We start from the raw sequence: 13,466 nt of genomic DNA on the forward strand, positions 1-13,466 counted from the left end.
CCAGACAGGAGAGCACAGGGAGCCGCGCGGCCGGGGACCCCCAGCTGAACCCTGCCCTCATGGGCGGCCACCCCCAAAAGGGGACCCTGCCCTGACTTGTCAGGCATGCCACAAAGCGGATGTGACCAGAGGCCTTGATCGAGAAGGGTCACTTCCTCTCACCCTCCAGGACACCATGGCTGTGAGCCCTGTTAGGTTGGCTTCCTTCTCTGCCCACGCTGACCTCAGCCATCATCTCCTCGACCCCTCTCCTTGATACACGGGCCAAAATAATGGCTTCCCGAGGGCAGGGTCTCTGACCCCAGCACCCAGCACGAGGCTGACACTCGGGGGGGGTCCCCAAAGTTGATTTATTGAGGGAAGGCTAGAGGCCGAGGGGCAGCAGGGCAGGGTCTGAGGAGCCCTCTGAGCCAGCCATGGCGAGCGTCCAAGGCTAGGCCACTCTGCCCTCGCCTAGTTTGGCTCCCAAAGGCGTGGTGGCCAATATGGCCCCTCCAAGGCCCTCGAGGTGATATGGGGCTGTCCCCACGAGATCACAGGCCTCCACACGTGTCCAGGTGAGGCAGCTCAGATGCGGCGGCAGGAGGGACAGCCAGTGGGGATGGGGCTTCAGGCGCCTCAGACGAAGGTTGCATGGTGCTGGCTGGCCTTGAACTTGGTAGGCCCAGCTGGGACGGGGCTCAGGCTGGGGAGCTCTGATGTCAGGGGCCCACTGGCCTGTGACCTCTGGGGACCTGTCCGCACCCTGGGGATGCTGCTGACTTGCCCGGGTGCCAAGCCAGCCACACGGTCCACGTCGATGATGGTGTTGACTGGGAGGCCTTGGCTGCCTCTGGCCCCGCCTCCTGTCACAAGGAGAAGAAAGAGACTGTCACCTGTCTGCCCTGCCCTGGGCTCTGGAGCCCTGCAAGCACCCAGGGCAGGAGACCACACCCCACCCTCATCACTCAGACACAAGTGATCTCTGTCCTTGGGTGCCCTGGGCCTGGGGGAGAATGCCCGACCTCAAGCCTCCGATTTGGCAAGCCCCCAGACCTTCCTGGGCCCCACCACCACCCAGAACAGCAGAGTGCTCTCAGCAGGTGGGCTGCACAGGGCAAGCAGGGCCCAGCCAAGGGGGCTTTGGGCAGGAGTCACAGAGGTTGGTGTAGGGTGACAGAAGGTGGGGGCCCTGGGTAGGGTCACCCATGCCCCTCAGAGCCCCCACACAGTGGAAGCCACAGGCTCAGGAACAGAGCTCAGCTACCTGCTGACCCACCCTATCCCAAGCTAGTATGGCCCCTGGTTCCTCCTGGTGGGGCTAGGCCAAGGGGTCCTCAGAGAGGTGGTAAGTGGGATGGGGTCCTTGGCCATGCCAGCAGACTGCAGGGGAGGTACCTGTGCCTAGGCTGGTGGGGGTGGTCCCGGGAGGTGGGTGCTGGGCCCTCAGGGAAAGATCCCTCCCCGGGCACTCCAGACCTCCACCTACAGGCCTCAGTGGGCACAGGCCCCAGCCTCGCTTCTGGCTACCCTTCCCAGCCCTGGCCACCTGCTTGTCCTCCTGACTGTTGCCTCGGGGCTATGTCTTCACCCTCACAAACTCCTGAGTCAGGCACCCCCGACACCTTCCCTTCCCATCACGCACACCTTGGGCCAAGTGCCCCTTCCCTCCACCCCAGCCACACTGCCTGCCCCTCTCACAGGCCATTCAGTGGTCAGCTGGGCATCTGGCTCCAAGTTCCATACCCGCCACCACCCCCCCCCCCCCCGCAGTCCTCTGGCCCAGAGGCCCTGGGCTGCCTGAAACTGTCTTGGAAGCTTCTAGACCCTGGGGAGGGCCATTGCCGTCGTGTCTCCCAGCAGGGCCCATGGTAGGCAGAAATGTGTCTTCCAGATGGAGTCACTCCACTCCACAGGTGGAGTGTCCAGGGACCAGCTCAGGGTGGGCATGGTGTGCACTCAGCCCTCTCCCTGAACTCCCTGGCTCCCTAGAGTGGGCAGGAGCCCTGTCCTATTTGTAGGCCCATGGCCCACAGTGGACAGGCTGGAGGAGGAGTGCAGCCCTAGGGACACTGGGTCCTGCCCAGTGACGACCTGTCCGTAGGCCTCAGTTTCCCCAGCCTTGCTGGTGGAGGGGAAGACTGCTTCCTCCCTGGTTTCAAGACCTATAAGAAGTGGGGGTGACCATGGAGGTAAGGAGTCTGGGCTGCTCCATGGCCCCAAAAGTGCCCCAACTCCACCACACCCCACGCCTCTGAAGGTGCCTCTACACGGCCTCCCCAGGCCAGTCTGGGCCTGCAGGCAGAGACAGGCACCCTGTCCGACAGTGGCCGCCGACCTCTCAGCAGCCAGTCAAGGAGGTGGAAGGGTACCTGGCCTGCAGCAGGGCTGCTCAGGGCCTGACCCATCCAGGCAGGTCCACGGGTGGTGAAGCCATGTTGGGGAGGGGGTCCAGGAAAGGCTGCCCTCCCGAGGTCCACACGGCATGGCCCTTCAGGCGTATTGACGGCCGTCCTGCCAGGGCATACTGGGATCCACCCTGTCCCCCACGCATCACTGGGTCCCCACAGTCCCAAATGCCAGGCTGCAGGGCCCAGACATGGATGGGGTAGGGTTAGGCCTCGCCTGGGACACAGGATGTGCAGAGAGGCAGGGATTTGCCCTCTTAAGCTCTGTCCCCGTTTGGGGCACCTGTTTGGAGCACTGAAGGGCTGGTGACCCCACACAGGTTCCAGAGCCCAGGCTTCTCCCATCCAGCCCCACAAGGACCCCTGGGATGACAGGGAGCTGAAGGGGGCACTCAGGCCTTGGCCACGGGTCCCCTGGCTCCCAGGGGCTCAGTGGGCTCAGGATGGGGAGGAATGACTGCTTCTGAGGTCAGGGTAGAGGGTCAGTCCATGGGCCAAGGATGTGAGCAACACACGGAGGGTGGCTGCAGTCTGGGACCTTCCTGCCTGCCCTGTTCAGACTTGCTCTCCTGAATCAGTGGCAGCCCCAGACCTGTGACTCAGTGGCAGGACCCAGCCCTGTGCAACAGGCATGTGTCACAGCCCCTGGGCCAGGGCCCGCCCCAGAGCGGCCGCCAGCCCAGCCTTCCGAAGCGCTCATCAGCACTTCCCCAGCAGGGCTCCAGGGGCGGCCACTTCCCAAGGGAGCCTGGTTCTGCTCTACACGGTTCACTTAGGGTGAGGCTCGTTAAGGTCCTGTCTCGGGTCCCTAAAACACTCACACGCTATCCTGCCCAGTTGGGCTGCTCTGCTGGACCTTCCTTTTCCTGGGGCACCGCAGACCCTGCCCCTTGGCTGGCCCTCTCCGAACATGAGCATGCGTGCTGGGGCTTTCACTGCAATCTGGAACTCAGGGAGCCCCGCCTGCTCCTTGCCAAGCTGTCTGTGGTCCATCCATCCCTGGGCCACCCCTGCATCTGGCCACTAGCATTCTCAGAGCCAACTGCCAGGTCTGCTCTGGTCATCAAGGGAGAATGGGATGGCAGAGCCAGGACCCCCCTGTCAGGGACAGCACAGTACAGGGCTACACTGGGGGGACCAGGTCCCGGGGCATGGCCTGACCCCTTGGCCATCTCCAAGCTCTCCTTTAGGATCAACTCCAGCTGCCTGTCCCACGGCCCTTCCTGACCAAGAGGAACCCTCCCTGTCATCCAGCTGCTTCGCTGTGACTTGTCCCTCATGCTCTGGACTATCTGTGAGGCCAAATCCTGGGTGTCCTTTTAGGCCATCCCAACATCTCTGTGAAGCCTCCGGCTGCCCTTGGGAAGCTCCTACAGCACGAGGTGTATGTACCGCTGAACTAGAAAATTGGGGAAGAGGGGCGGGGACCAGGGACAGGGACCCCAGAGTCTGCCCTTGGCCCCTGGCCCTTCCAAGGCCCTTCCTGACCCTGGGTACCCCATTCTGCATACTTTCACAGAGGCTGCTTGGGTCCCCATGGGAAAGAACAGGGACAGCCCCAACCCAAGCCCTGGTTCCAGTCCATCAAATGTACAAGGGAGCTCTCCACTCGGATCCCCAGACCCACTGGGCTATGTCTGGACATGGCAGGGGGTGGGGGGGGGGTTGGTTACTGGATTAAAACCCTTCATTAGTAAATCTGTACTGAGCACCTACTAGTGCCAGGACTACAGCAAAGGGCAGTACACAGTGAGGGCAGGGGATGTCTTCAGGGAGAACGGGGACCGGGCAATCTCAGGGCCACGCCAGGTGCAGGCATGGATGTGGGGGAGGAGCCACAGGCAGGAGCCCCAGTGCTGGGGTCCAGAACAGCAGGGGACAATAAAGGTGGGGCTGGATCACGCTGTGGGCCAGTGAGCCTCAGAAGTCAGGTAGAGCAGGGACAGTGGGCAGCATACACAGAAAAGGTCGGGCACGGAGCGTGGCTGTGTAGGAGACACAGGCTGTGGACCTCAGTAGCTGGGAGGATGGGGTCTGGGGAGGGGGCCGGGCCAGCCCCGGGGAAGCCTGTGGAGGCTCCCAGCCAGGCATCTAACGGGAGAAGGTCTGCTCAGGTCTACTCCAGCAGAGCCGGGCCAGGGTGCCAGAACATGCGCTGTGGGCAAGAGGGCTCCCATCGAGGCCCCTGGCACCTATGTGTCCCTGAAAAAGCCAGCCACCTGTGTGTGTGCTATGGTTTGTACTGGGTAGGACTGGGTTGTCTCACCCCAGAAGGTAGGTGTATGCTCAGGGTGGGGACACCTCGGCCGCCTAGACAGGTTGGCCAGGCATCTGCTGGAGAGAGAAGACACCTGAAAGGATGAGTGAAGATGTGGGGAAGGACAAGGGAGTAGGAGGTGGGGCCTGGGTTGGGGACACCTACGTGGCTGGCCCTGGAGGCCTCCCTGTGGCTATGGTCCTGGCTTCCCCATTATCTGGGGCCGAGCAGGTGTGACACGCCAGGGCTGTGGCCGGGGGCAGTGGGGAAAAGGGAGGGTGGGGATGGGGGCTGACCACTGAGCAGCTGGGTGCAGATGGGCTTCCAGGATTGCAGCCACACTGGGGGTGTGCGGTCTGGCTGCCTTCACTGCCAAGGTCAAGGCTGTGGCCCCTCCAAGGGCTCGTGGCCTCTGCTTAAGGCTCCAGTTCCATTCCCATGGAAGCCATAGCACTAGGCCATAGCAACCCCCACTGGGTGGGCTATGTGTGAGGGGCCACGAGCTACACACGTCAGCTAGGAAGCCATCTGTGGGTTCCCAAGAGCCGCCACTTTGGAAACTGGGTGTGGCTTTGGGGCATAGTTGGATGAGGTCTCCAAGAGGGGAAAACTTCTGCCCTAGCCAGTGAGCAGTATCCCCTTGCATCTGAGCCCCCTCAGACCCTAGGCTGGAACAGCTGTTTGGGGACTCCTAGGGAGCGGTGCATGGCCCTGGCAGCTGTGCCCATGTGGCCCCCAAGGGGCCCCACAGTTGCTAAGGGCAGCTGGTTGGTGGGGTCCCCAGGAGCCTGGCCTCCTGAAAGGGCTAGGAGCAGCTCAACCAGGGACCCTGACCCACACCCACAACGCCAGCGTGGCCAGACCAGTGAGGAGGAAAGCCTGGCTCTTCCCAAGCCTGCCTGGAGCCTGGTGAGGGGTGGGGGCATGGGGCTCTCCTGGCCCTCTTTGGCCCATCCATCACTCAGACAGAGGGGCAGTTGAGGAGAGATTTCTTTGAACCCTGCCTTTGGGGAAGGGCTCCATGTGACCCCTTGCAAAGACCTCTCCCAAATCCCACATGGTCAAGCTCTATATCCTGGGGTTCCTAGCCACTGACTCTTTACTCACAAGTGGAGCCCAGCCTCAGGTCTGACACCAAGCAAATGTTGGGCTGGGCTGAGGTAGGAGCTGCTGGGGCCACCAGTCAGCAGTGAATGTGACCCCTTCTGCTGCTCTGGACACGTTCATCAAACATTCAACTCAACAGATGTGTTCTGCTCACTAGGAAGCCAGTGCTCTATAGGGCATAATTCTTACACCCTCTCTGAGTACGTGGACGTAGGCATCTTCTCATACAGTAGAGAGACCAGCACCACCCTGGGCATGGGCCATGTGTGGCCCACACTCGTAATTGGACTCTTGCTCTGCTGGGGCCTGAGGACACGTACCTCCCCAGCTGGTCCTTCCCAGGACAGGAAATGCCAGAGGGTGCCCATGAACTCCCGGTGTGTCTTTGGAAGCCAAAGAGATAACGATGGAGAAAACAGGTGGCAATTAGGATCAGAGCAACCACAGGATTCATTTTAAGAGTGTACCTATGTATGGAAGGGGCTCTTTGCACTGGAGTCACTTCTTGGTCCACAAGTCCTTTTGAAAACCTCTATCCTCTGGCCTTGAGGTTGCTGATGAGCCTCTTTGTACATGGACACTGGGGGTGGCAGACCAGCGTGAGTGAGCAGTGTGATCCTCGGGAAGACACCCCTGTCACCTGGGGGCTGTCGGTGGTAGCTGCCCAACTAGCTGCATGGCCTGGATGTGACCATGAGCTGCAGAGCCCGAAGCCCAGGGATATCAGTTCACCGTGTTCCCTACCCTGAACCGATCCCCAGTGGCCGCCATGTAGCTAAGAAATATTTCACAGCGACTGCTAGAATCAATGAGGGTAACTTTGGGGGAGACCTGCCTTCTAAACCCTGAGAAATAAAATTCAGTGCTAGGTACAGATGTGCTCCAGCCTCAGGGGTGTGAAAGATGTTCTTCCCTCGCTTGATGGAGGAATCTCAGGGGTGGGTTCCCTTTCATTGCAACGTGGAGGTGCCTGACACATTATGGGGCCAGTGATTTTCCCACACAGAGAACCACAAAGACCCTGCCAGAGGCCTCAGGCTGCCAGCCCTCGCCGAGTTGGGTCATGGTGTGTTGCGCAGGACACTCAAGACCGAGGCCCTTCCCATCAAACAAGCTTGTCAGCTCCAGGAAGATGGGGGATGGGGGTGGGGGTCAGAGCCTATGGCCAGAGCCCCTCCCTCTCAGTACAGCAGAGAGCCAGGAGCCTGGGGCGCTTGGGCTGACCATGGGACCAGTCTGGCCAGGAGGAGCCTGCCAGGGTGCAGGGAAGACCTACGCTCCTGCACAGCTGGTGCCAGCTGCCCTCCACGCTGACAGGCCAGAGACACCAGCATGCAGCAGGTACGACATCCCCAAGGGACAAGCCTGGGTGCACTTCCCAGGCTGATGGTCATTCTGTGGGAAAACAGACCCCAGGGGGTGAACCACATGGGCCAGACAGCCCGGTACAGCCCCATTCAGGGCTGCCAGCCCCGAGGGCTCCAGGTTTGGAGGAACCAGCTGCTGATCTCAGCCAGGCAGCCTTACTGACCACCACCTGACACCCAGAGTCTTCTTCCCTGGAGATGACGGCACACAGGGGAGGCCTGACCACCAAGGCCACTGGTGTTCTCAGGGAGAGGAGGCCCCTTACCCATTAGGCCTCCATGTGGCCCAAGCAGGGTGCTGCATCTTCCCGTTCCTGCCCCAGGGTGGCCTCCCAGGGTCATTCAAGCCACCCCCTCACATCGCTCCCCATTACACAACTGTGTGTGGGTACATGGCAAGTGCTCAAGAGTATCTCTTGAGTGAATGGCACATCTTTGAAAGCCACTATACTAAGGCAGACCCATTGAAAGTGGAAAGAAATTTTCAAAAGAAAAAGAAGAGAGCTTTAAACCAGTCCGATGACAAGATCCAGAGTTTATTACTCTTGGAAGCACACAGACTCAGAACACAGGTGGACCTGCGTACAGGTGTCTACAAAGAGCAGAAAGGGAAAGTCAGCCACAGCGCAGACGTGCAAAAGCGCGACACACGGGAAGACCACGGCTTCTCCCGGTTTGAGTCCGTGTGCAGTCTCAGTGGGAAGGCACCAGGGGAGCCCGCCCACATGGCATGTGTGCTCCAAAGTGCCCAGCTATGTACATATGTACAGAACACATAGCAGCGACGGCTTCCCTGGCCCCCCGATCCTGGGGCGTACTCAGACTGCCATTGGCACCTTGGGCGGGGGCCTGAGCAAAGGTAGGCATTCATGTCATCCCCGACAGCAGACCACACGTCTGGTGGTCAGTGTCCGCGCATCACAGAGCACACAGAGGAGAAAGGATAGCCACCAGCGGCCTACCAAAGTGTCCACTGAAAAGGCTCCTCGTCTACAGCACAGGGATGGGACAGGGGACAGGGATGGGGGACGGGGGGGGGGGGACACAGGCACACATGTCGTGACACTGGTTCAGAGCAGGGCAGAACTACTCCTGGAAGGCCGGGAGCCCTGCTTCCACCTGTGGCATCTGCGGCTCTTGGGCAGCTGGACTGTTCAGCCCCATTCCTATTAACCCGAGCATCCGTCTGGAGGAACGCCCAGGCCTACTCCAGGCCAGGGAACCCCAGGACTCCTTCTGGCTCCCTGGGAACCGAGCCACGGCCCAGCCCACATGGAACCAGATGCACCTGCAGTCTACTGGAATGGGGCCGGCGTGTGCAGCCCTCCCTCCCTATAGTGGACCCGGGGCCAGAGAGCACACTCGCTCTCTTCCAAACACATGGGACTTTACCAGTTGCTCAAGACAAATGCTATTTTTTTCAGTCTTGAGACTACAACACTAAAAATGCTAGCTATCCAAGTTTTAAGAATAGCACATACATTTTCAGAAATTCCCAGGCCTGGCTGGGAGGCCTCAGTGGACCCAGGAGGGAGGAAGAGGCTGGCAGGGGAGTGCCGCTGTCTATGCAGGGGTGGACACCACCCACGTGCACCAGCCTTCCCAGAGCATTGCATGGCCCGAGCCCCTCCGTGACCTGTCCTGGCCACACGCAGAGGTGCTCCTTTCAGAAAAGGCAGAGGGGGCCCACAGTGAATAGGACACCAGAGGTCACGTTGGAACCTTGACAGAGTGATTATTATAGGTAGAGGGGGACTTACCATAGCTGTTTCTTTTTTTTATTGGAAACTGAGTGGATAACACCGGGTGGACAGTGGAGTAGCAGAGAGTCAAAGGTGTGCAGGGGGGTCAAAGCCGGAGGTACCTGGTCTCGGAGGTCCGGCCGAGTCCTGCGGGGTGGGGGTTGGCGGCAGTAAAGTGCTGTTGGGGCTGCTCATGTCCCCCTCCCCCGTGAGCGTCAGGTCGGCCACGTGTTCGCCCTCCAGGGTCTGGACACCCCCGGCCTCAGCTTCCTGTGTTGGGGGCGAGGGGGTCAGGGGGGCGCTGAACGGGGTGCTGTCGGCCGAGCTGGGGCTTGTTGCTGGGCTTTCGCGGAAGTCTTGGCCGGGCCCCCATGCCTCCTGGGGCTGGGGAGCCTTTTCCTTGCCGTTGCCCGTCAAGCTCCTCTTGCCAAAGCTCTTGGCCGCGCTTGGTGAGGAAAGGGCAAGCTCCATGGGGCCGGGAGGTAAGCGCAGAAACTCGGGTAGCACCAGGTCCTCCTTCCTCAGCAACCCGCGCTGGTCGTCTGCTCTGTTGCTCTGAGCTTTGGAAATGAGCTCAAAAAACTCTAGTGGAAAAAACCCCACATCGAGTCTTAGAGAGTTTCCCACCTAGGCCAGCACAGCAAAAAAGTTCACCATCTGGAAAGCTCATCCCACTGCCCTGAAGCTACAGGCTGCGGGGCCCCAGGTGCTCATACCTGGCACCCTCTCTACCCTCAGGGCTGCAGGGAAGGCCCTGCCCTGTGAAGTCCTAGGAAGCCCAGACTCGAATAGACCAGAACCCCTGCCTGGACATGGTTGTGTGGGGATGGTTCGAGAAGCGTGTTCGTGGGCCATAATCTGGCCCGGGGTTTCTGATTACACTTGGAAGCCCTTTGCTGGAATCCTGGCTCCCTTCTGATGGTTACAGGGAGGCTAACTGAGGCACAAGGGAGCCCGCGGTACTCTAAGAGGGCAGCGGGTAAACACAGCGCCTCGCAGGGTCAGTGCCCCTGGCCAAGTGTGGTGCTGGTAGGGCCCCCAGCCCCCTCGCTGGCTCCCCCAGACCTCCTGTCTCCTTACCTGGGCTGACCAGCAGCCATAACTGCAGTTCACTGTTCAAAGTAGGAGTCTAAGCTGAGCTTTCTCTAGCATTTAAATTACACTCTTGGTGTTTGAAGGATGACAAGGACTTTAAAACCTTAAATCTTGTGACTCACTTCTGCCTCCATGGTGGCCAGCAATGGCCAGGGGAGGGGGGTGAATAGGAAGGCCTCACAGGGAGCTAGCTGTGGGCCCGGCTGCCTGGGGAGCACTCCTTGCATCAAAAATTCAGGTCATGCTAACAGCTGTTAGTTTTGATTCTGCTCTTAGAAGCTTTCAGAAAAAAAAGAAGTTTCTGTAAGAGATCACCTCTCTGGGGGTCTCTCGGGCCACCCTGCCTCTCCCTTGCAGGTCCAGGAATAAATCTGCCTCAGGGCCCCCGCCCTGCTGGTGAGGACCCTGATATGGGCCCCCTGACACTAACTGAGCTTCATGTGAGCCAGGGAGAGGGGGCATGGGCAGACCCTTGGGGACCGCTTGCTGCCCATCTTGAGGGCACTCCCAGCCTGGCCTGCAAGGGGCCCAATGCTCAGTCTGACAACTGAGAGGAGCGGCACAGACAGCCTCAGGCTGACCCAGGGGTAAGGGGCATGCTTGGTGTGACAGGGATTGCATCCTTCTGATGTCAACGGCTCAAAGAAAGTCCTAATGATTGCTCTGGAAAACTGACATCGCATTCACTAGAAAACGCGGAAGTTGTAAAAAGTACACATACCCTCTGCTTCGTCCAAATTAATTTTCTGATATTTTTTTTTCCCAATCTTTGCAATAGATTCTTCTCTCTTTGAAAGCCGGGGATCCCTAGCATTTTTTCCATTTTCTCCTTTTATTTTAATAGAATTAGACTTGCCTAGCGTTCTCTCCTCTCCCTGCATTAGAAGGAAAGTCAAAGTTCTGCTTACATGTCAGACACATGACAACACACAATCCATCAGTTAGAGACAAAAAGGACCTTTGAAATACAGATCACATTGACACAGATGTCCTGTGCCTTGCGGAAAAAACAATCACAGTGACACAAGATACAAGAATAGGAACGTGTAAGGCACAACCACCCCCAACACAGCAAACGGGAAGCCAGCAGTTCATGGTTAGAGGGAGCCAGGCATCAGAAGGGGGACAGGGTGTGGGCCGGCTCTGAGCAGACAGCCGGTGGGCACTACGGGTGACAGAGGAGCGTTGGGGTCCCAGCCCACCCCGGCACTGCACCAGTCAGCGGCAAGGAAACTGTGCAGAGGGAGCAGAGGGGAATTACCGTAGCCGAGTGATTTCTGGAACTGGAATTTACAGCTATATTCTGTTTGGCTGGTGCACTTTTCTGTTTATCTGTGGATCCTAAACATAATGAAACACGCTTTGTAATGACAGTGAATTGAACATTCAGACATAACATTTATATTGTTTTTGAGAGAAAACTGTAGAGAAGCCCAAATATTAGAAATCTTTTTTTTTTCTTTTAATGATAGTCACACACACACACACACAGAGAGAGAGAGAGAGAGAGAGAGAGAGAGAGGCAGAGGGAGAAGCAGGCTCCATGCATCAGGAGCCCGACGTGGGATTCGATCCCGGGTCTCCAGGATCGCGCCCTGGGCCAAAGGCAGGTGCCAAACCGCTGTGCCACCCAGGGATCCCTAGAAATCTTGTATTAGATATGCACATACAGGCCAGAGCCCTGGTGCAGGACAAGAAGACAAAAGATCGCCCTCCCCCAGCTGCTGCATCTGGGGCAGGAGACACCGTGTGGAGCAGTGCAGGAGGCATGCCAGTCCTAGACCGCAGTTATGGGGACCTTCTGGAGGCATGGCAAAAGAAAAGCTCATTTCAGATTCTATCTGGCAAGAATATTCTTTAGAAAGCAGAAGAGTCTCAGACTTAGGATATATGTTTTCAAATATGACTGTTGCTCCAAGTCAGGGCTGCAGACTAGCCTCTGCCGACACCAGCCATACAAAGACCACATGTCCAGGCCAGAACCAACAAGAAGAATAACAGCACTCTTGCCTATACACAGCTTTACAAACACACTGAAGTACCTGCCTGAGGTGCCATGCTCAGACTCACCTGTGCACAAACAGGCCAGAGGGAAGCCATGCCCTGCTCGGGCCACTTACCCTGCTGGGCCCAGTTACCAGGTCCCAGAAAGAGAGCACAGCATTCTATTTTTTTTAAAGATTTTATTTATTTATTCATGAGAGAGAGAGAGAGAGAGAGAGAGAGAGAGGCAGAGACACAGGCAGAGGGAGAAGCAGGCTCCATGCAGGGAGCCTGATGGGGGACTCAATCCTGGGTCTCCAGGATCATGCCCTGGGCTGAAGGTGGCACTAAACCACTGAGCCACCGGGGCTGCCCAAAAGCATTCTAGAACCAAGGGTGGGCCCAGGAAGACTTCTCCTCTGCAGCAGGGGGGCAGAGGGGCAGGGACTGGAACCCTGGGCATCCACCGGGACAGAGAGAAGTGAGCCCAGCTATGCTGAGGAGCAGAGCCAGTCCTTGCTGGGTGGAAGGCCAGGAAAGGGAAGAAACAGCCCAAAGCTACATCCAGCCGTTCTTTACAAAGTATCTCCTGGCCAGGGTACTCAGTAGGTGGTTCCAGAAAGCCCTCTCCAGGGGACCCACTTCCTACCGCCCTCCGCCTAGAAGGGGGTGGGGTGTTCTGAGGAGGAGCATGGGCCCTCAAGGCATCAGAGTGAAGCGTGGGGGACTGACTGCTGGCCCCAAGGTTGGGCACCTGGTAGTGGGCACCTCAGAGTCCCCAGGGCAGGTCTGTCATGGCAGAGGCAGCAGGATGGAAAAGGCTCTGTAAACCTCCCAATTTTCCCCACACGAAGTAGTGGGGATGTGCCGGCACCCAGTCCACTGCCTCCTCTACTGCAGGGCCTGTGTCCCTTATGTAGGACATCCTGAGGCCCCTCAGAAGGGAGCACTCTCTGGCCAAAGCCCTGGACACAGGGAGTGTTGGAACCTCAGAGCAATCCTACCCTGGGGGGAGGGGGGTGTCCAGCAGGCCCATCATCCCTTGTTATAGCTGAGAGGACATTGCCCCCCTTGTCAGCAGGCATGTGGCTCCTAGAGCGAGGCCCCTGAGCTCTTGGTCCTGCTGCCTCCTGCCCACAGTCAGGCCTGGATCAGGCTGGGCCCCTCAGACACCCAGCTGGGGTTGAGTTATGCCATGGAAGGAGCTCGCCAGGCCCCATAAGACCCTAAATGAAACCAGGGGGTTAGCAGGGCTAGGGGCTTCTAGGAGGCAGAACAAAGTGGACCCCAGCAGGCCAGGGCGACCAGTGGAAGCCTCAGGGCCTCACTCACCTTTTCCCCTGGAAGGCTCCTTCTCCTCCAAGATGACCCTCTGCCCATCCAGACTTGATATGGGGGCACCAAGGTCCAGGGGCTCCTTCTCTCCACTCTAGAGACAGAGATGGTACATTGAGTAACTCAGTGCTCTTGGCACTCGGCCGACTGGCCGAGCAGATTTGCAAATGGCAGGAATATTGAAGGGGTTTCT

General features: G+C 58.6%; 1 protein-coding gene across 8 annotated transcripts in view; it reads right to left on the bottom strand.

Moving 5' to 3' along the window:
- Nucleotides 1-331: 331 nt before the first annotated feature.
- Nucleotides 332-13,466, bottom strand: part of RGS12 (regulator of G protein signaling 12) — a 119,710-nt gene continuing 106,575 nt past the window's right edge. For 5 of the 8 annotated variants that reach the window (XM_038533173.1, XM_038533172.1, XM_038533169.1 and 2 more), the window contains exons 14-19: nucleotides 13,271-13,367; nucleotides 11,217-11,296; nucleotides 10,677-10,830; nucleotides 8,983-9,444; nucleotides 6,072-6,134; nucleotides 332-845 (exon numbers count right to left, since the gene is read on the bottom strand). In XM_038533173.1, coding sequence (XP_038389101.1) covers nucleotides 619-845; nucleotides 6,072-6,134; nucleotides 8,983-9,444; nucleotides 10,677-10,830; nucleotides 11,217-11,296; nucleotides 13,271-13,367 — 1,083 coding nt within the window. In that variant the 3' untranslated portion in view covers nucleotides 332-618. Of the gene's footprint in view, nucleotides 846-6,071; nucleotides 6,135-8,982; nucleotides 9,445-10,676; nucleotides 10,831-11,216; nucleotides 11,297-13,270; nucleotides 13,368-13,466 lie in introns of those variants that run through there. The other 3 variants (XM_038533171.1, XM_038533170.1, XM_038533174.1) reach the window with 2 other exon arrangements.

Source organism: Canis lupus, chromosome 3 (genome assembly GCF_011100685.1).
Source record: "Canis lupus familiaris isolate Mischka breed German Shepherd chromosome 3, alternate assembly UU_Cfam_GSD_1.0, whole genome shotgun sequence".
NCBI lineage: Eukaryota > Metazoa > Chordata > Mammalia > Carnivora > Canidae > Canis > Canis lupus.